The following is a 21,188-nucleotide window of genomic DNA, read 5'->3' as shown; positions in this document are numbered from 1 at the left end:
CGTTCTTTGGTTTTATTCTTAACACTTTATTTACAGATTAAATCTCAGCCTCTCTTTGGTTCTTTTTTCTCAAAAGGACTAAATTTGTGAACTTAAGTAATTAGGACATTATCTGCCCAGATTTTAGGGACAACCTTCTCCTGGCCAGTTCATTCTAAGGCAGGGGATCACAGCAATTTATTTGGGGTTTTCCTCTAACATCTAGCTTCGAAGTAAAAAAAAAAAAAAAAAAAAGTACAAATTGAGACACTCCTTTAGGTGTTTCTACTCTCAGACCCAAAGTGATACAGTTAACCTGTGCAGGACATCAATTTCTAAATTTCTAAGATTTTGTTAGTAGTATCATTTCCAAGTATGATATACCAAGAAACAACAAAGTACTTAACACGAGAAAACAACATTAATAATGGTCTATTCCTAGGAACACAGTAGAATGGAATCATTGAAATTCAAAGAACTTCTCTAAAAATGATTAAGGGGATTATTAAGGGGAAAATCCAGAAGTACCATAATTAAAGAAATTTATTCTTTAAAAATATTTTCATGTACACTTTCATGACTACGTTATTTGAGGGCAACAAGATTATCCTACAGCCAATGTTAACTTAGAGCATAAGTGACATATGTATAACAATACATTTTGGAAATAACTGGCAAAATAAAAGTGTAAATTTTTATAGTGATTTAAGACTGCAAGATATTTAAGATCTCAGATTAAATGGACTCACATTATAGTAGTACAAAGCAAAAAGTTGCAATTTTATGACTTCTCCATTACTGTAATCCTTGATACTGTGCATAAACGAGTGACCCTTCCCAAATCACAATTGGCCAGGACAAAGGGGAATTCATCAGAAAAACAGCGACAAAAGCTTGAATGCACAGTACAATATGCATCCTTTTTCCATCTCAATATGTTTAACACACTGCTAACAATTCTGTGTAATTAAAGGAAAACATGAACTACTACTTAAACAAAGACTATTTTTCTGGCCAAAGAAAAAAGGTTGAGCTTCTTGCCTAGAAAAGTCCTTTAATATCTTATATGTATTACCTACTACAGTTAAAAGCCTAAAAGAAGCGTTTGCATGGGAAATTCACTGTTCTCAATACGGATAAAAACTTTTTCATTGGTTCACTTTAAATGGTGAAATTGTCTTCAGAAAAAAAAATATAGCATCTCCAATACACATCTAAAGACAATAAAGTTATATTTACAGGAAGCTATAATCAGAAATCACTAAGAAGCAAAAAGAAACTGCTATCATTTTACTGATGTTTTTCTCAGCAGTCAGCTAAGACCACACAAACTAAGGAGCTTCAGGAACTAAAGAAATGTATCCTAGGTGAAAGAAGTTTCACAGAACAAACAATTCTCATAAAATAGTATCTTTTTTTTTCCTTTTCCCCCTGAGAGTCAAGTGAATAAATCCTTGGATTCCAATTCAGACAAAGACAAGAGCTCTGAATCCTTGATCATGTTAAGATCAAAATTACATAGCCATTTCTATTTAGAAAAGCTAAAATGTGCAATAAAGGAAGTGTAAATAGCAAGACAAGGTGCTTCATAGTAGTCCCATGGCAGAAACATGGTAATTGGTAAAATATACATTAAGTGACATTTGGAAAAAACTTTATTGCTCTCAATGGAATATAACAGCACCACTTTGAAGAATAAAAGATGGTTAGGATCAACCACCTTTTAATCAACAATATTATGTGTTTATAGGAAAAGTGCTTAAAGTAGTAGTTCTGGAAAAAGTTAAGTATAAGGAAACTTTTGTATTATATATTTTAAATGTTACCCACTTTCCTTCATTAAATAGACAATGAGCAATCTATTTTAGTCAAGTAATATTAGATTTGCTACTGTCAGTCTGATTATCAAATGAACAAATATAAAATTAAGGGACAGAAACATTATTCAAACTTACAATGAGTTAGAACATTATAAAGTAATTTTTATGCCCAAAATATTACTGATAATTATTGCTTAAATATACAGTGTGAATATACTTGTGAAATTTCCAAATCATGATGGAGAAAATTTCTTCTGAATGTTAACATTTATCCTAAGGAAGAGAGAAATATCTAAGGGATGTGTAGACATTGCCTAATCACCGTGGAAAATAGCCCAATTTCCCCCCAACAATTTTAAAAAACTAACGTCACTGTGGTGATTCAGGAATTAGAAACAAGACAACAGGATTACACACATGCCATATGAAGTCAGCCAAATGATTTCTTCATGATAATTTGCAGCTAGCATTTTGCTCAGTCTTTAGAAAGTAGAATTTTAAAGTAAACTTCCTTGTTCTAAAAGAAAAGGTAAATTCTATGGATAAATTGCTATGCAGAAGCACAAAGTTTCTTTAATGCAATCTTCTATAAGAAGTAATTAAATTTCAAAAGCCAAACAATCTAACAACAAATGTGATTTCCCTTGAGTATACTTTATCCATCAGTTTCTTTCCTTGTTCTTCAATCATCTGAAATAGCAGAATTAACACACTGGTAATCTTTTTAGTAAAATGTCATACTATCTTATTTAAACTAGCTTGACTTTCTATAATAACTATTTCAGGAGTGACATTTCTAAAAATAATTTTATCCAATCTATGTATGCATCAGTCATGTTTGAGGGCAGGCACAAGAATTCTAATAAAGTTGGTCAAGCTTTAGAGTACTACTCAGGTACTGCGACATCTGTATCCTTCGAGCGGAAGGGATCAAATTTCTACAAAGGAAGAGGACTTTGGGTACTTACGTGTGGCACAAAAAAGAAAACAGAACTTTGTACTTTCAACAGACATTTTTACAAAGAAAATGTCTCAATGATCATGTTTTCAACAGCATTCTTCACATATATATATATATATATACACACACACACACATATATATATGTATATATACATCTTATCACTGACTGGGGTGATGCAGAAAGCCACAAATAAGAAAAGGACACTAAGGTTTTAATAAGGGGGAAAAAAGTTGTTTTCACCAGTATAGATTCACATTACAGTACACCAATATTGACAGCATTCTCTTGTCTATTTTGGTACAGAAGATGGTATCTCTCTACATAACGTTGTAAGGCTTCTGTAACTAAACTGTAAAACAAAACAAACTCACTCCCAAAAAACAAAACAAAAAACCCAGCCTATTAGTTTACAGTTTATTTTAAAAATTCTGAAAGACACTGCAAGTTCTAAACTTTGAGTAGTGCTACCCATACACAACCATCTGGTCAAGAACCCAGTCAGAGTCCCCTTTTCAAGGAAGCTTTCCAACAGTACAGCTGTGCAATATGGATGTCTCTTACTACAAGAAAAAAAATTATACATGGCACATTCTCATTCATATTTTGTAATGTAAAAAGTTACAAACATACCTAATCAAATAAATAATAATAAAAAAAGAATTTGAATGTATGTGTTAAGTATCCTAAAACCACTACATAGAATAATGGCAACTTTCACTCACAGATTATTTACATGGTAATACCCAGTGTGGGTACACTGCTACAGAACTCAAAACAGAAGGAGTAAACTTGAAATGTTTTCCATAATAAAGGTCTAGCAGCATGACTATCTAATGCTGTTTCATCCCGATTGCTTCTGAAACGTTCCTTTTTAGTCTGTGTCTTCATCCAGTTCATAAGTGTCTTTATCATAAATATCTTTTACTAAAAGAACCCGTACGAGCATATTTTCCAAGGTGTTTCGGTCCAGTGAAGTAGATGTGTACCAGACAGGGCTATCTGTAGAACTAGAGCATTCTGGTTGCAAATAAAAAACATCCATCCTCTGATTAAGGTTCTGTGGACTGTGGGAGAAAGGAGAAAGTCAATTTCACAGTATATATACAAAACTCCCCACAACTTTCTTTTCTTCTTTCAAGAATAATTCTGCTATCGCTAACTACATTACGTGGTTAGACCATATGCCCCATTACCTACATTAAATATCCTATCATGAAGATATTTTGAAAGTTAATTTCTGTGATAAAAATAGTATTTTCCATCCATAATGAATTCTGTATTTGACTGAATCCAACACACCATCAATAGAAACATTATTTGTTATCATTATTTTAATATTGCCATAAACAAGTAAAGCACTGCTGCCAATTATAACTTTAAGATGCATCAATTATAATATCCCAGTCAACTGCGTCCCATCAATTATGCATCCCACTTTCAGAGACAGTAAAATCTGTCTTACAATTGATCAAATATGGTAGCACATGAAATAAAAATACTTAACAGCATTACACAATAGAAAGTTAATTTTTAAAATACCAACAAGATAATACTGAGATAAGGATTTCCAACTAACAAACAGCTACTACCATTGGAAGTTCCTGATATACTGTTGCAGCCAAATAGGGCCTACCCCAAACCATCCTCAGAAATATTACTCTCATTCTATAAATGACATTGTTTTTGAGTTCTTCAGAGCTAACCTGGGGACCTAACTATAATTTATAAAATTGTTCACATAAGAAAATGTATTCTGAGTCCATGCTAACCTTTTGAAAATTAGGGAGTGTATTCTTAAAATAAGGGACAGGCATAAAATAATATATGGTCTAAACATTTCACTAATTAAAAATATTTTTAATGTCTGTTGGGGGGCCAGCCCTGTGGCCGAATGGTTAAGTTCACGCACTCTGCTTCGGTGGCCCAGGGTTTCACCAGTTTGGATCGTGGGCGCAGACATGGCACCGCTCATCAAGCCATGCTGAGGCAGCGTCCCACATGCCACAACTAGAAGGACTCACAACTAAAAATATACAACTATGTACCAGGGGGCTTTGGGGAGAACAAGGAAAAATAAAATTTTAAAAAAGCTGTCTGTTGGTATCAGATTAAGGGAAAAAGCAGTGGTATAGCTGAAAAGTATGGTACTTTCAGAACACTATTATCTCTCTCAGACCGTCTTAAAAGGCTATTTTCTCTTAAATGTAAGTACTTTGTTTTCATCTACACCTATCTATACTATCTTTGAACATACCTTTTCATCGGGGGTGGCAAACTATAGCCTGTTAACTTGTTTGTGTAAAGTTTTATTATAACACAGTCATGACCATTTATTTATATATAGTACATGGATGCTTTCTGGCTAAAATAGCAGAAAAGAATAGCTGTAATATAGACTCTACAGCCAAAAAGCCTAAAATATTTACTATGTGACCCCTTACAAACAAGGTTTGTGCCCCCTGCTTTACACAGTCATTGTAACTGCTGTCATTTAAAAGACAATAATAGAAGTAATTTCATCAGTAGAGAGCTATGTCTTAACATATGTTTGAATTGTAAAGCATGAAGTAGAAGCTGGGTATTTTATAAAAATGGGACTAAAAAAGTTATAATTGAATGGGCTTAGATATAAATGAGAAGAGAAATATACAAAAGGATCAGTGAAAAAAAGGTCACCTCTTGGTGGTGTTAAAGACAACTAACTTATACTACCATTTAAAAATTAAGTATCATTAACACTTACCTTTTAGACAAGTAGCATTCAAACATTTTCACAGGACATCTAGAAGGATTGGCTGTATTTTCAATTTGTTCAAATACTGGCTCATCATCTTCATGTTTTCTTTTCCCAGTAGTAATTTTATCTTAAAAAATAAAAATTGCAAAAGCTTCCTAAGACCAAGCTTGAAGAAAGATAGTACTATTTACTCTATTCACTCCTGGTATCTGTTATACCAAAGAATGGGACTAGCTGTCCTTCAGAGTTCTAAGTTGTGGCTTCTGGTAATTCATAATTTTTCAAACATAATGAACTGAGAGGTTTTAAAAAGACATATGTTGTCTTATTTTATGAAAATGATTGTCCTTAGGTTCTTAACAAGTGACCCAGGCAGTCTTTAGTAAGGAAAGATTTGGCTAGCCCTGCCAGAGACAATCTCAAAATAAAAATCTGTTACACTACCTTCATTATCTGTTCCACATAAGGAAGACACTTGGTATCGAAGACATGCTTTGTTTTCCATCGTTAAAGGATTTTTTTTCCAATGCCTAAATACAGTGCCAAAGGACAGTCTTAAGTGTTGCTCCACTGTTTTCAGGCCAAAATACTTAGTGTTAAAGTAGAAGAGGGTGTTCAGAAGAGCTACTGGGGAATGCGATCCTAGTTGTTTTATCCTCCAGAGATAATCTTCTTCAACTCGAGAAAATATTGATCCTTAAATAGAGAGAAATATTTTAAAAGAATTATAACAAATACAAGTTTTCATTTAACCATCTAGAAATAGATCTAGTTAAATCAACAACACACCTATTCTAATCCTCCACTCACACCAGGTCAACTGGAACGAATGTCAGAATCACCTAAGCAGCTCTCTGACAGTGCAGAGGCTAGCGAGCACACCAGGCTAGGGAACGGGCACCTCTGGAGTAAGAGACTAGATGTGTGCGTCTGTTTTTCTGTAGGACAAGTAGACAATGAAATTTAAATCTGTAGAATTTCTAAATAAATAAGTGATTTCCACTCACAAACACATTTTCTTCACACATAGAAAACAGAGGTTTCTTAGAGAAATTGATGTCAGAATCTGCACTGGAGGGCTTAGGGAACAAACACCCAGTCTCGTACTCCAGAGAATGTAGGGGGACATTTATTACAAAGTGCTTCACAAACACCAGTTATCAACGACACTCATTTCTAGTTCAACAAAAGATGAACAGATGAGTTCACAAATAAGTACTCTGAAAAATATGCTAATTTAAATTATTTCCTAATTATTGTTAATATACTTTCTGTAAAAATAAAAATTCCAGTAGCAAGTTAGCAACACTTTCATTTAAAAGAGCATTACCATCGGGAAGAATGCTTGGTTGCCAACTTCGGAGTATTTTATTCAATTCTTGCTCAAATGTCTGGTATCCTGGATCAATAAATATGTTGTCTTTTCGATTACTACCACACAAGTACTACAATAAAAAAAAAAATTCTTGAAGGAAAACCAGCTAATTACAAACAGTGAATATATTACTCATATTCTGTATTTCTTAAGAAAAAAATAAGGTTTATATCTAAGAAAAACAAGCATACTAATAAAATATGAGAGATTATCGGCTTTATCTATACATCTAGAAATCATAAAGAATCATAAGTTACCAATTAATCCTTTGCTTAAAAAACCCAAAGCTGAAATACGACCAAGAATCTAAAATATAAGAACTAGATGAGAATCTTCATAAAAAGACAAAATATCTGGCTCCAGTGTTCATTATATAGTACATGGAGAAAACAAAATGAAATTGTAAAGTAAGAGTAATTAAGTTATTCATGATTAAAGAAAAGTTCTGAATAGTAAGGATGGGATGAATCTTACTCTGTAGCTGTTTAAAGATCTCTTCTAGCACTCTGACTTTGTTAGGCTAATGCTTGTTTCCTTATTGCCTCTCTATACATAACTCTCCTTTAAGTCATATAAATTTATGAATCTTGTTACTATGACAAACCTTAACAGTGAGAGTTGCTAAAAAATGACTAGAACACTGAAGTTTGCAAAGTCCGTCTCTAATGGGATTTAAAAATAATGTAAAAATAAAATGGTGACAACAATAGCACAAAGAATGGGAGGCAGGAATTGGGGATACATTGTTGCAAGGTTCTCACATTACACATGAAGTGGTACAACAACATCTGAAGGTAGATAATGATTGTAAATCCTAGGGCAATCACTAAAAAAAATCTTAAGAGGCATAAATAATAAACCAATCGTGGAGACAAAATGGAATCACAAAAAAAACTAATTCAAAAGAAAGCAGAAAAAGTCAAAAAAACAAAGAACAGGTCTAACAAATACAAAGCAACCAGCAGGCCAATAGAGTTTAACCCAATGATAGCAGAAATTATATTAAACGTGAAAGGTTTAAACCAGGGTCAGCAGAGCCTCGAGCCAAATTCAACCCACTGTCTTTTTTTTGTAAAGTTTTCTTGGAACACAGATCTGCTCAGCATTTACAGATTGTCCAAGGCTGTTGTCATACTGCAATGCAAGAGGTGACTGGTGGCATGACACAAATAAGTAGGGCTGTAAAGCCTAAAATATTTACTATCTGGTCCTTTATCTAAAAAAAACTTTCTTGGTCTAAACACACCAAGACAAAACGAAAGAAAAAGCAAAGCTCAACAACATGCTGCCTACAAGACAGCTACTTTAAATATGGAGACACAGATAAGTGAAAAGTCAAAGAATGAAAAAATATGTACCAAATATACACTAATAAAAAACTAGATTAGAGTACCATCATCTGGGGTGATCTAATGTTACTACTAGTCAGAAGAACAATTAGTCAGCAGAATTTCAATGATAGGAAAAAAATTCCTAACTAATGCCTTTCAAATAGAATGACAGACCAATTGCCTGCCAAGCAATGAAGTGACAATGTCAGAACCCTCCCCTGCTTTTGCGTTAGTCAGAGGGCAGAAGTTTTAAACATATCATTTCCTAAATTATCTGGAAATCCCTCAACAGTATGATTATAGCATTAATTGGTTAAAATACAATATCTTGATTCAATTACTTAATGGGACTACAAATAGTTTCTTAAAAGTAGGGTTCCTACAGATTAGTGGCTACCAGGGGAAAGGCAGGGTGGGGGGTGGGCACAAAGGGTGAAGGGGTGCACCTACAACACGACTGACAAACAATAATGTACAAGTGAAATTTCACAAGATTGTAACCTATCATTAACTCAATAAAAATTTTTTAAAAAGTATGGTTCCTAGATTTTTTTAAAAATGTAAACTTAGTGCACATTATATAAAACAATCACAAAAATGAAATCCTCATGTTTAGAACAGCAATTTGTGTTTTGCCTTACCATAAAGCAATACGTAATAAAAAACTGGGGGAAATGATCCTGAAATAATTTTCAGCTATGAATCTAGCAACAAGGAGAAAACCATTTCCATGTACACTCAGAACTGTAACGATAACAAGCCAAAACTACTAAGCTCCCAACTCAGCCCTACTCAAAGCAGGTCATAAAAGAGGTGCTGCCGCTTGGTCCTGCTGAAAGGGCTTCCTTAGGGAATCAGCATAAATTAAAAGATCTGCTGCCCTTATTGTTACATGCTTTCTTAGTCATCGTGGTAGTATGAGAAACAATACTGTACCATTATTGTCGTTATTTTCCATTAAAGGCAGTCTCAATTTACAAACACCTAATCTGTCCCATCATCAAAGCCCTGCAACCAATGGAAATCTGGTGATGAAAAAAAAGCTGTGGTTTTAGAAGCAGTGAAAAGGAGAAGCCATCAAACACAGCAGCACGTTAGAGGAAGTCAGCATGGAGAAGACGCCCTGACGAGACAGGCCTGTCTGAATAGCAGTAATCTTAAAAAATTATCTTCACAGAAAGTCTTTGTTTGAAGAAATAAGCATCCTCTTTCCAAAATATAAATTCCTTTATAAAGGTTCTAGTCTCTCATTTTACTTAAGACTGCTTTGGAACAATATTTGAGAGAACTGGAGATCCATAGATAATTTTGGAACCACTGCAGAGAGCAGCATTAAACAATAAAAATGTAGTGTGATCTACACATGTAATTTTAAATTTTCTAGTAGCCACATTAAAAAAAAAGAAAAGAAACAGGTATAATTAACATTTCACTTAATCCAATATATCTAAAATACACAAGTTCAACATATAATAATATAAAAATTAATGAGATATTTTACATTTTTAAAATATAAATTCTTTGAAATCTTTTATTTTATAATCAGAGCACTTCTTATTTTAGACTACCTAAGTTTCAAGAGCCTGTTTTCTTGTGTATTAAAAACGCAAAGCAGGGGCCGCCCCGTGGCCGAGTGGTTAAGTCCTCGCGCTCTGCTTCAGCAGCCCAGGGTTTCACTGGTTTGGATCCTGGGCGCAGACATGGCACCACTCATGAGGCCACGCTGAGGTGGCGTCCCACATAGCACAACCAGAGGCACTCACAACTAGAATATACAACTATACACTGGGGGCTTTTGGGGAGAAGAAAAAAACAAAAAAGAAGAAGATTGGCAACGGTTGTTAGCTCAGGTGCCAATCTTTAAAAAATAAAATAAAATAAAAATGCAAAGCAGCACATTGGTATATATCTACCTACTTAAGTAGAAATTCTGGTATTGGTATTTGAGAAGGAGAATGAAAATCCCATGTAACAGTTAATAGGCAGTTGAGAAGCACGTATTTTAGAGAATACGTTAAGACCATTAACATGTTTGTCTGGATATGTACTGTCACCAATATGGGAAATACATACTGTTAAAGAACATTTTGAAAAGCTAGCTAAGCAAGAAACCTATTATGTGTAACAATATGCAAAACAATTTATAAAATAAATGTTGGCAATATAAGACACAATTTTATGGCTATTAGATATATTTAAGAGATTCTACTTATAAGTGTCTAAAATTGGTTCTTATTAAATGCTATTTACATACAGCTTCATTAAGAAAAATGTAAAATAACCCACCATTAATTTAGACACAAATCAGTAGTTCTGCACAATAACTTGTTTCAGCTGCCTACCTCCAAGAAAAAATATCCAGTGTGATCCTTAAAAATGCAAAAAAACCTTTTCATGTTTCACCCTGGATAAAAGACGAGGTCTAAACATTTTTCAAGGAACACAGGCCCTTTGTGATATGACTCTTACCTACTTCATACCCACCCCCAAAGCTCTCCACACTTCAGTCTATTCTAGCCACGCCAAGAAGTTCCTGGAAAACTGTGCCCTTGCATATATTTCTCTCTTTTTGGAATGCCATGTTCTTCCCTCCACCTTTCTGTCTAGTAAATTTCTAGATATACTTCAAAACTCAATTTAAAAGGTCTTCTCGAAACATTGTTCTTTTTTCTCACACTACATTCTTAGGAAGAATCGATTAGCCCCTATTCTGTGTCACCAACATACCATACCATGAGTACAGCACTGTTAAATATTATTTGTCTATATACTTCAAATCCTTGAGCAGAGCATATTATAGTGGTTTTCAAGTCAAACTGCTTACCAGATTGAAAATGTATGAGCTGTGTAACCTTGGGTGAGCTACTCAACTCTGCTTCCTCATCAAAAAATGGTGGTAATAGTAAGGTTGCCGAGAGGATTAAATGACATGTCAAGCACTTAGCACATTGCGTGGAAAACAGTAAATAATTAAAAAATGTAAAGTCTACTCCAATGTTCAGTGTTCAGCATAAAATAAGCACTTAACTAATGTTTCTTAAATGAACCAATGAAAGAAGGATTAGCAAAACTCTGAATCCACCATACCATTGCTATGAAAAATAAGGCAAATTCTTAAGGCCCTTCTGAATCAAAGAAAGATTAAGTAAGTTTAAAAATGTTATATGTATTTTAATAGAATTTAATTATCAGAAAACTATTTACACAGAACTCAAATTAACAAGCCATATAAGTGAGTTTACTGTATTTTTTAATTTGGTAAATGGAGTTCATACTCTTCTTAAAAAACAAATTCCTCCAGATAAAAGACTTAGCATATAAAAAAAATTAAAAACCTGGGAAAAAAGTTGGGGATAACAAAGAATTACATCTAGAATAAACAAGGAACTCTCACAAACTGACAGGGATAAACAACCCAATACACAAAGGGACAATTCACAGAAAAGCAACTCCAAACACGGAAGTGGCTGCCTACTCCTGTGTCCATTCACAAGACTTAGTCCTTACAGCTAAAGATGTTATTCCTTCTATAGACATATCTAAGACAAGCACACTTCTTCTTCAACATTATCTTATTTTATGCGACAGAAAAATATGCACAATCGTCCAAAATTAGCTTCTATTTCTGTAAACACGGAAGTAACATTAAACAGTAATGATTTCTGGCAAGTTTATTTTAGATAGCTTATCTTTATATTGAGTTTTAGGATGTTTAAAGTTGCTTATAAATACCATACAGTCTTTCACAAAAATTAAATCAAATCTGTGAAAATATGTCTGATGATGAAAATAGTAAAACAATTTTTTTCCAATTGTGGTAAAAAATACACAGAACATGAAATTTAGCATCTTAACCATTTTTAAGGGTACTGTTCAGTAGTAAAAAAAATTTTTTGAGGAAACATTTTTTAGTACATAAAGAACTTATTTAAAAAGGAAGGAAGTTTCTTTACAGTATGCTACAACACAGATGAACTTTGAGGACACTGTGCCAAGTGCAATAAGCCAGTCAAAGAAAAGAGAAATATTGTACAATTTCACTTATGTGAGATACCTAGTCAAACTTATAGAGACAGAAAATAGAACAGTGGTTGCCAGGGGCTGGAAGAGGGGAGAATGGGGAGTTACTGTCAAACGGGTATAGAGTTTCAGTTTTACAAAATGAAAGTTATGGAGATGGATGGTCATGATGTTTGCACAAGATTATGAATGCACTTAATACTGCTGAACTATACACATAAAAATAGTGTAAGGTAGTAAATTTCATGTTATGTATATTTTACCACAATAAAAAATTGGGGGAAAGAGCCCGGTGGCATAGCAGTTAAGTTTGTGAGCTCTGCTTCGGTGGCCTGGGGTTCGCCAGTTTGGATCCCAGGCAAGGACCTATGCACCACTTATCAAGCCATGCTGTGGCAGGCAGCCCACATATAAAGTGGAGGAAGATGGCATGCATGTTAGCTCAGGGCCAATCTTCCTAAGCAAAAAGAGGAAGATTGGTGGTGGATGTTAGCTCAGGGCTAATCTTCCTCAAAAAAATAAATAAGATAAACAAAAATTTTTAAAAATTGGGGGAGAAAAAACCCTATTTAAAGACATAATTTATAAGCATTCATTATGCAATCCAGTTAGCTCTCAAACCTCTAATAGAATTTGGAGTTCTAATATTTAAATAATTCATTCAGTAAAAAGCAATCCAGAGACTCAACTTCCTGTAACAGGGTTATGAGGAGTCTATCCCAGGAATTCAAGGTTGATTTAACACCTGAAAATTTACTGATACGCCATTATTAATAGAATAAAGGAGAAAAACCATATGATTGTCTAAATAGACGCAGAAAAAACAGTTGACAAAATTCAATAACCATTTATGACAAAAACTCTCAGCAACAAAATCAAAAGAAAAATTGTCAGCCAACTATGGACAGAAGAGAATTTCCTCCACCTGGTAACACGATGCTGCAAAAAAACCTACAGGCAACACCATACTTAATGGTGAAAGACCTTCCCTAAGGATGAGAAATAAGGCAAGGGTTTCTGCTCTCACCACTTCCATTCAAAGTTGTGGGTGTGGGTAGGGGAAAGGCCCCTAACGAATGTAATAAGGCAAGAAATAAAAGACATGCAGCTTGGGGAAAAAAAGAGGTAAAACTGTGTTTATTCGTAGATGACACGATTACATATGCCTCAGAACGTAAATTCATTTATTTGCAATTGTAAGGAGAGAATGATGGCATTTTGATTATCATATATATGGTAATAAATATACAACTTTATTAGGCCTGTTACAAGAGAATTTCAAGTGGCCCGTCACGAACTCTGTTTTTCACAAAAATTCTTTTTGGTTTTGGTACACTGTCTTAAAGAACTTGAGGATTTTTAGGAACATATCTCATTATAGCAGAAACACCTAAATATAAAGTAGCTAAGAAAATCCTTTACAATATTATAGTATTTCGTAATAGATTAAATTCTTCTTTGTCTTTCTTGGTAAGCCAATAAATCATCATGTTCCATAAAGCTACCCTTAATATTCTTGAAGCATAACATTTCTCTCTCCAAGAACTACCACAACCACCTCTCTTATTAATATTATATTCAAAAGTAGCCATTAAATTACTCACCTCCTGTATCCCAAGGCAAAGATAATAGATGCTGTCAGGTGCATAATTCTCTCCATTTGGCCGTCGGACCTCATTGACAAAATGGGCTAATCCATAGTTAAGCTCAGCTGTGGTGTGAGAGAGTAGATCCTCTTTTAACTTTACTGATTTAGCTAAAAGGAAATTTAAAAATTAGTAATTATTATTATTTACTGTCTTAAGATTAAGAAACTTTCTGAAATTAATTTATTCTATATAAGAACTTAAAAGTAAAATAAAAGCTACATTTAAACATACTTACAATGCTTTAAGCTACATGTATTTTTTTTTAAATTAAAAGTAGTTAATAAAAATCTTGATTTTAAAAAGGACATGGGGAAACAAAATCAGAATACTTACGAGATTTTAGCTCATCTAAAACCAGAAGATCTTCATCAAGTTGCCTAGTTTTGACCCAGTGTTTCCATGCATTTACACCATACGTATATTTGAAAGGAAAGCTGCATTCTGAATTGTCAGAACTATCGTCATGAGACTGGTATCCTGATACAGCTTTTCTCTTGGCTCCCTGTGAGTAAAATACCACTGTAAAATCTTTTTTTTAAGCCTATATTATTTCATGACCTTATGTAACCCATCTCTCAACAAATGCAAATCAAAGAGAAATATACTTACATGCTTAAAATTGACCGGTATTCCTGAATTTGAGAATAGCTACCTACAACATTATTTGAAATATATCTTTAAGAATGCCATATTTCTACAAAAACCACTTTGTACAACAAAATCATATTAACTTCTGCCATGAGTCACTAATGATGAGAAATTAAATATAAGACATCATTAAACTAAAAATCTAAAATAAGAGGATTCTAAATATTAATCTAAGAGAGAATCTGAGGAACTTTTCAATGACTCCACCTTATAGGGAATGACCACTCATTTTCACCCTTTTTTTGGGGGGATGAGGAAGATGGGCCCTTGTTGCCAATCATCTTTTTGCTGAGGAAGACTGTCGCTGAGCTAATATCCGTGCCCATCTTCCTCTATTTTGTATGTGGGATGGCTCCACAGAGTGGCTTGATGAGTGGTACAGGTCGGCACCCTGGATCCAAACCCACAAATCCGGGCCACCAAAGTGGAGTGTGCTGAACTTAATCACTATGCCACCAGCCCAGCTCCTCCTTTTCACTTTTTTGATGGCAAATTTCTAATTTCTAATTTGAAGTAGTCAGTCCAATTCATCTATTTTTTCCTTTTGTTCCTTGTGCTTCTGGTGTTGTAACTAAGAATCAACACCTAACCTAAGGAAATAATGAAGATTCAGGCCTATGTTTTCTTCTAAGAGTCTTATAATTTTATTCCTAAGTTTAAGTCTTACAACCCCTTCGCAGTTAATTTTTGAGTGTGGTGTTAAGTAGGAGTCCAACTTCGTTCTACTGCAGGCACTCCTTTTTCAGTTTTCTTTCTTTTTTGGGGTGGAAATTTGTGGAAGTCATCTTTTGTTTTCTTTTGCTCTTGCTTAATGTTGGAAATTACACATACAGAAAATTGTTGATCAAATATTTAAAACAATTGTACCTATTAACAGATTTAGATTTGGTCTGCCTGAATGATTAAACCATCCAGCATGTCGTCCTATGAGTTGGCATGCTTAAAAGAGACCAGATATAATTAACTGTGTACCTCAATCTCACTGATTAGTGTCATCAGAAGTAACGGTAGCAAAAATAGCCCCCTAGAAAATAGACTCAATTCTTGCCAAATAACTGAATTCTTTTTCCCAACTATGTCAACCTTTTATCAAGACGAAATTAAAAAGAAAAACTAAGTGGCAATAATATTCACTCTTCTATGAAGTTACAACTAAATCTGAGACATTTTTATTATTTAGAAATGAAGTAATAAAAACTTTACCTCTTAAAGTCTTTTTAAATCTAGGAAACAAAATAGCTTCCCATATTCTCAGGTACAACTGAAGATCACTGTATCCTTACTCTATAGTTATATAGAGAGAAATTAGGCAAATGCAAGAATATTACTAAATTTTATACCTTTTTTTTAGATCGAGGTCTAGGCTGTTCTTCATATTCTTCTCCAAAAACAGGTGGTAATAAAAATTCATTTTCCATATCAAGCTCCTCAGCAGCTGACAATTGAATCAGAAGAATTTTCATTGCAAACACAATAGCACAGGCTTATGTTACATAGCCAACAAAGAACTAACCACAGGATATGAACGGGCACAAGCATGTGGGGGTAACCTGTGCTGGATGCAGAGTGAGTGATTTTCTGTATCTAACATGGTCTATGAATGCTGATAAACCCTGTTCAGACTATTAAAAATAATGTATAATGAATAGCAACACAGAATTTTCATGGAAATGTTTAACATATCAGAAAAATTATTACAACCCAAAATTCAATTATAAGATCTAAATGGTTTCAATACAAATCTGTTTCAATTTATTAAATCTTTTCCAAAATAAAATGTTTTACATTCTACTCAATGTGCTTATTAGCCATTGATAAATTAAGAAAATAAATAATGAAAAACAGAACACATTTCTTTTACAACAAAAGACCTGAAAATAATTTTTTCCCTTTGAAGGTAAACTTAATTTTCAAAAAGGTCTTAAGGAAAATACTATCAATATTTTATTTAAATTTTAAAAAAAGACAACACTTCTTTATTCTTTTCTCTTTCTTTGAAATTTTCTATACTGAATTACTTTGAGAAAGGTTCTTCTTAAGGCTCTAAAAAATTCTTTTTAGGTCCCTACAATTCAATCCTGTGCCTCATTTCAAAAGTTAACTGTTGAGTAATTTGGGTAAAAAAGAGAAGACAAATATGAACAATAAAGGCAATGACTCGAGCACTAAATGGTTAATGATCAGATTCACAGTTGACTCCATAACTAAATTCCATAACCACAGCTCACGTTGAAAGAATAAAATAGCATTTTGAGTACCTCTAGGAAAATCTATTTCGATATCCAAATCTGGTTCATATGGTACATCAGGCATGTTGGACTGTGTCTCTGGGTCAGAGTTCTTCAAGAGATTTGAACCAATTATGTCTGTTTCAATAATTATACCTGTAATCAATTCATAATATCATCAGAAATTATAATAGAAAACCTCAACAGTACCTGTAATTTAATCTGGCAAAAGGAAATCATTTAACTGTAAATACAAAACAAGAATACTTATATAAATGTCATAAAAGGAAAAGTCATAGCTATCTTGAAATGTAAACTAGTATAAACTTTATAATTATTAATCATAAGTATACAAAAACTTTTAATCCTGTAAGTTTTTGACTGCCCCACTTCAAAAGTTAATAAGCGTGTTTGATAGTAAAACAGCTCTGATATGCTGAGTATTTCTAAAAGCAATCTCTTGTCAAAAATAAACTAATAAGGGTAGATAATTTTCAACATTCTTTTTGATTTGTGACCTAGGTTTTCCCCATCATTCAATATATGTTTATTTACAACTGTCTTCCAATGTTCTGATCAGTTGTTTTCAAAAGTTTTTGCATTGAATCCACAGTAAGAAACGCACTGTTGAGGGTGGTGGCAGGAGACAGAAGGACAAACAGACACATGCACACACACACTGGAAACAAAGGTTTCACCAAACAATACCCTTTCTGTGAGGAATTCACACTTTTTTCCCCGTTTCACTTCATTTTTTTAAAAAAACTGGGTGCAACCCACTAAATTAATTTCACAACTCCATAACAAAACACTTTACAAACACTGTCACATTATGAAATATATAGTGTTGCTATTGTGCTCTAGGGTAAAGGGAACTGGGCAGTTCACGGTTGAAAGAGGACTCTGGGTGTCACTAGAGAATGAAGGGTAGGAATAAATATTCTAAGAGACAGAATCATCCACAAAACATTCATCATGCTATATACGATTTGGCAAGCACGAGCCTAAGAGAGTTAGGATAAACGCTGGTTTAGATAATGCAAATACCTTATTAGAATAATCACTAGACAAAATTGGGAATAACCATTACAAAAGAAGAGTTTGGATCTTTTTTTTGGTTTTTTGAGGAAGATTAGTCCTGAGCGAACATCCACTGCCGATCCTCCTCTCTTTGCTGAGGAAGACTGGCCCTGAGCTAACATCTGTGCCCATCTTCCTCTACCTTATATGTGGGATTCCTGCCACAGCATGGCTTGACAAGCGGTGCACAGGTCCACACCAGGGTCTGAACCAGCGAACCCCAGGCCACTGAAGCACAGGGCACGAACTTAACTGCTGCACCACCAGGCAGGCCCCTGGATCATTATGAAAGCCTACTACAAGTCAGTTTTGTGTCTGAGCTAGTTCATTAAAACAAGAATAATTTTGAGTTGATTTTACAAGTCAAATGCTATTACTACTAAAACAGGGACTGTACAAATTCCTACTTGAAACTGGGCTTGGCAAAATAGAGCACCTAGCTAGATATAGTGTGGATCTCTTGATATAGAACACGTTTTTGTTGCAATCCTTCCCCCACTCCCACATCAAGTTGAAACACAACGATATGCCCTGGAACACTGTATCAATCACAACACTTATTAAAAACTAACAATACACGTGTTCACAAGGTGTAACAGAGTGCAGCTCACTGTTGATGCTGGCAGCTTCTGTTCTCCCCTCATCCTCAGTCACCGCATCTGTCCCTGCGAGCGACTCTGCATCAAGAGGATCTGAAGAAACTTGGCGTTTGAGCTCCTCAGCTGCTGCGGGGATCTTCTCGTTGCTGTCCAACGGGGCAGGCAGAAAAACAGGAACTGGCACCTAATTAACCAAAGGATGCACTGTTAGGTTTACTCAACATTAAAAGGCATTTTTTCCAAATTAAAAATTAGTCTGACATATGATCTATTTGACAATACCATACTGAATAAAAGTTTGGAAGGAACACATATGAAAACTAAGAGGTCAACTGTGACCAAAAAACCCCAGAATACAAGCAGATGCTTTTTGAAATAAAAATTAAAGAAAAACAATTTTTGAGGCATTTCTGTCCCCCAGGGGTCTACAATAGCCAAGCCCTGACACAGTGTCCTAAATACTGCAAATGATTTAGGATGAAGTAATGTAATGAATTTATATGAAACTCTATTCCATGTTTCAGTTCTAAACCTTACAGCTTCACAGATCCTTCTAAAGTGAACTCAAATGTAAAAGACAACATTAGTAAAGCAGACAAGACCTCTGCTGAATTTCTCTCTAAAGGGTGAACACACACCTGATTAAACATGAAGCAACACTGACAGAGATTCGTCCAAACCTAAGCTAATTGTTGAAGAAAGGCAAAGACTCAAACCTCTGTTTCACGAGCTTCACCCAGGGAGTAACTTAAACAACACTGTTCTCCCATATACGCCTGACGAATCTCAAAATGAAAAAGAACTTAACAGCTGACTTACGGGAACAGGAACCGTAGTAGGCACAGGAATATTCTGGCTGTACATGTGCATGGGCACTGGGATGTACACAGGCACAGGGATAGGCACCGGGACGTATTCTGTCTTCCAATTATCATCTAAAAATACAAAGCGTGTTCACGGAGAAACGGTAACTAGCACTTCAATATAGCTGCTCAATATTAAAATAATTTGGTAACAAAGAAAAGTAAGTGCCTCAGTGCCCATTTTAAAGAAATTCCCAGTTTTCACAAAATTAGGTAACTTAACAAAATTTAATGCAGTAGCTGTTCTAAGTTATAGAGAGCACAAATAGAATTAAGGCCCTTTTTTTTAAGAGAAAGAAAATATCCTTTAAAAACTTTATATAGTTTCAGTCACCTTACCAGATTCCCCTCACAACTCCCACAAAAATGTTTATTTCATCAAACAATTAGAATACAGCTAACATCTAAATTTGATGAAAACACATATTTTAACTATTTCATCTCGTTCTGACAAGGAAAGAGAATTATCATCATTACAGACCACACATAAGGTGATTTTCTCAAGAGAATACTGTAACTTCACTGGGTCTTAGCCTCAAGGAAATTTTTGATACAACATTTTTTCACTTGTAACGTAATTTGTTTTCTAGCCTTTTACCAGAGGGTGATTTTCATTGATGATTTTAAATGACATGCTGTATTCTCTAGTCAATATATAAAATTGGATAAGCAAAATCAAAAGAAAATGAGAAAGTGGACCAAACAAATCTATTCTGTAGCTATTACTTGAGAAGAGCATGAGTTTCTTAGCTGAGGTGTAAGGGAAGCATGTAAGTCCAATTTTCCTAAGTTACCTGTCTGACAAGATTTGGTCTGCATGTGAGGTTTACAGTAAGTAGCTTTTGTCATGGTTAAAGGTTTGCAAAGAACTGCTTTGTTCTTCATCTCTTTGTTAGGTGTTGGAGAAGGAGGTGGCGCTGAACCCTATAGAGAAGCAAAGAGAAACATTTTATTTTTGCCTCTAATTTTTATTACTTCCTGGAGTTAATGAAATACTGGTTTCTAGGTCCTGCAGAGGGAATACACAAAAGTGGAAGAGTACAGGGGCCAGCCGTGTGGCATAGTGGTTAAGTTCACGCGCTCTGCTTCAGCAGCCCAGGGTCCATGGGTTTGGATCCCAGGTGGGGACCTAGCACCACTCATCAAGCCACGCTGTGGTGGCATTCCATACACAAAATAAAGGAGGACTGGCACAGATGTTAGCTCAGGGACAATCTTCCTCACCAAAAACAAAACAAGACAAAAAGTGGAAGAGTATAAACAAATTATGTTGTTATTACTATGTTTACCATAGTCTTAATGTGGAAGGATCAATAGGAATCTATCCCACTACTGGCAAAGCAGCAGTAATCAATCATTTTACAGATTTGTGTTACCTTAAAGGATACCATCAGCATATTTTTAAAAGACATAAAAAGACAATTCTGACTTTTAAGTAAAAAAGGTGGTTAACCTGAATTTTGAAAATAATAAGGCTCTTTTAAAGTTATTTGAGAAAAAGAAAGTTCCTACAGTTCTGATGGCTATCTGGTACTTTAGCTCCCTCTACTGGATAAACAGCTTATACACAGTACTGAATTTGAAAAGAGAAAAATGATGAAAAGAATTACCACAAATATTACCAAACTTTAAGTTGGGTGTTTCCTGTGTCCCAGCAATTGCAATTTTAGAAACTTATCCTATAGATAGTCTTTCAGATGTTTTCACCATATTCACCATAGCATTATTTGCAAATGAAAAAAACAAAAAAACAAAACACACACACACAAATAAAATCTAAAATAAGCTGAAGACCTGTCCATAAGGAATTAAAGATAAAGTGCTCTCCATACCACCTATTGATGTGGGAAAAATGGTACAGAATACTAATACAGTCAATTCTCATAATCTGGGCT

At 34.4% G+C, this 21,188-nt stretch overlaps 1 protein-coding gene across 12 annotated transcripts in view; it reads right to left on the bottom strand.

The window, feature by feature from the left end:
* Positions 1–504: 504 nt before the first annotated feature.
* Positions 505–21,188, bottom strand: part of LOC106841447 (zinc finger MYM-type protein 2) — a 95,895-nt gene continuing 75,211 nt past the window's right edge. For all 12 annotated transcript variants that reach the window (XM_044777463.2, XM_044777464.2, XM_070520329.1 and 9 more), the window contains 11 exons: positions 20,088–20,217; positions 19,250–19,365; positions 18,443–18,614; positions 16,782–16,907; positions 15,864–15,958; positions 14,209–14,377; positions 13,831–13,982; positions 6,831–6,945; positions 5,945–6,196; positions 5,507–5,627; positions 505–3,827 (listed from right to left, as the gene is read on the bottom strand). In XM_044777463.2, the coding sequence (XP_044633398.1) occupies positions 3,635–3,827; positions 5,507–5,627; positions 5,945–6,196; positions 6,831–6,945; positions 13,831–13,982; positions 14,209–14,377; positions 15,864–15,958; positions 16,782–16,907; positions 18,443–18,614; positions 19,250–19,365; positions 20,088–20,217 (1,641 nt within the window). In that variant the 3' untranslated portion in view covers positions 505–3,634. The remainder of the gene's footprint in view (positions 3,828–5,506; positions 5,628–5,944; positions 6,197–6,830; positions 6,946–13,830; positions 13,983–14,208; positions 14,378–15,863; positions 15,959–16,781; positions 16,908–18,442; positions 18,615–19,249; positions 19,366–20,087; positions 20,218–21,188) is intronic.

This window comes from Equus asinus, chromosome 11 (assembly GCF_041296235.1).
Source record: "Equus asinus isolate D_3611 breed Donkey chromosome 11, EquAss-T2T_v2, whole genome shotgun sequence".
NCBI classification, from domain to species: Eukaryota; Metazoa; Chordata; class Mammalia; order Perissodactyla; family Equidae; genus Equus; species Equus asinus.
Note: the sequence above shows the minus strand (reverse complement) of the source record. Positions and strands in the feature narration are given on the sequence as shown.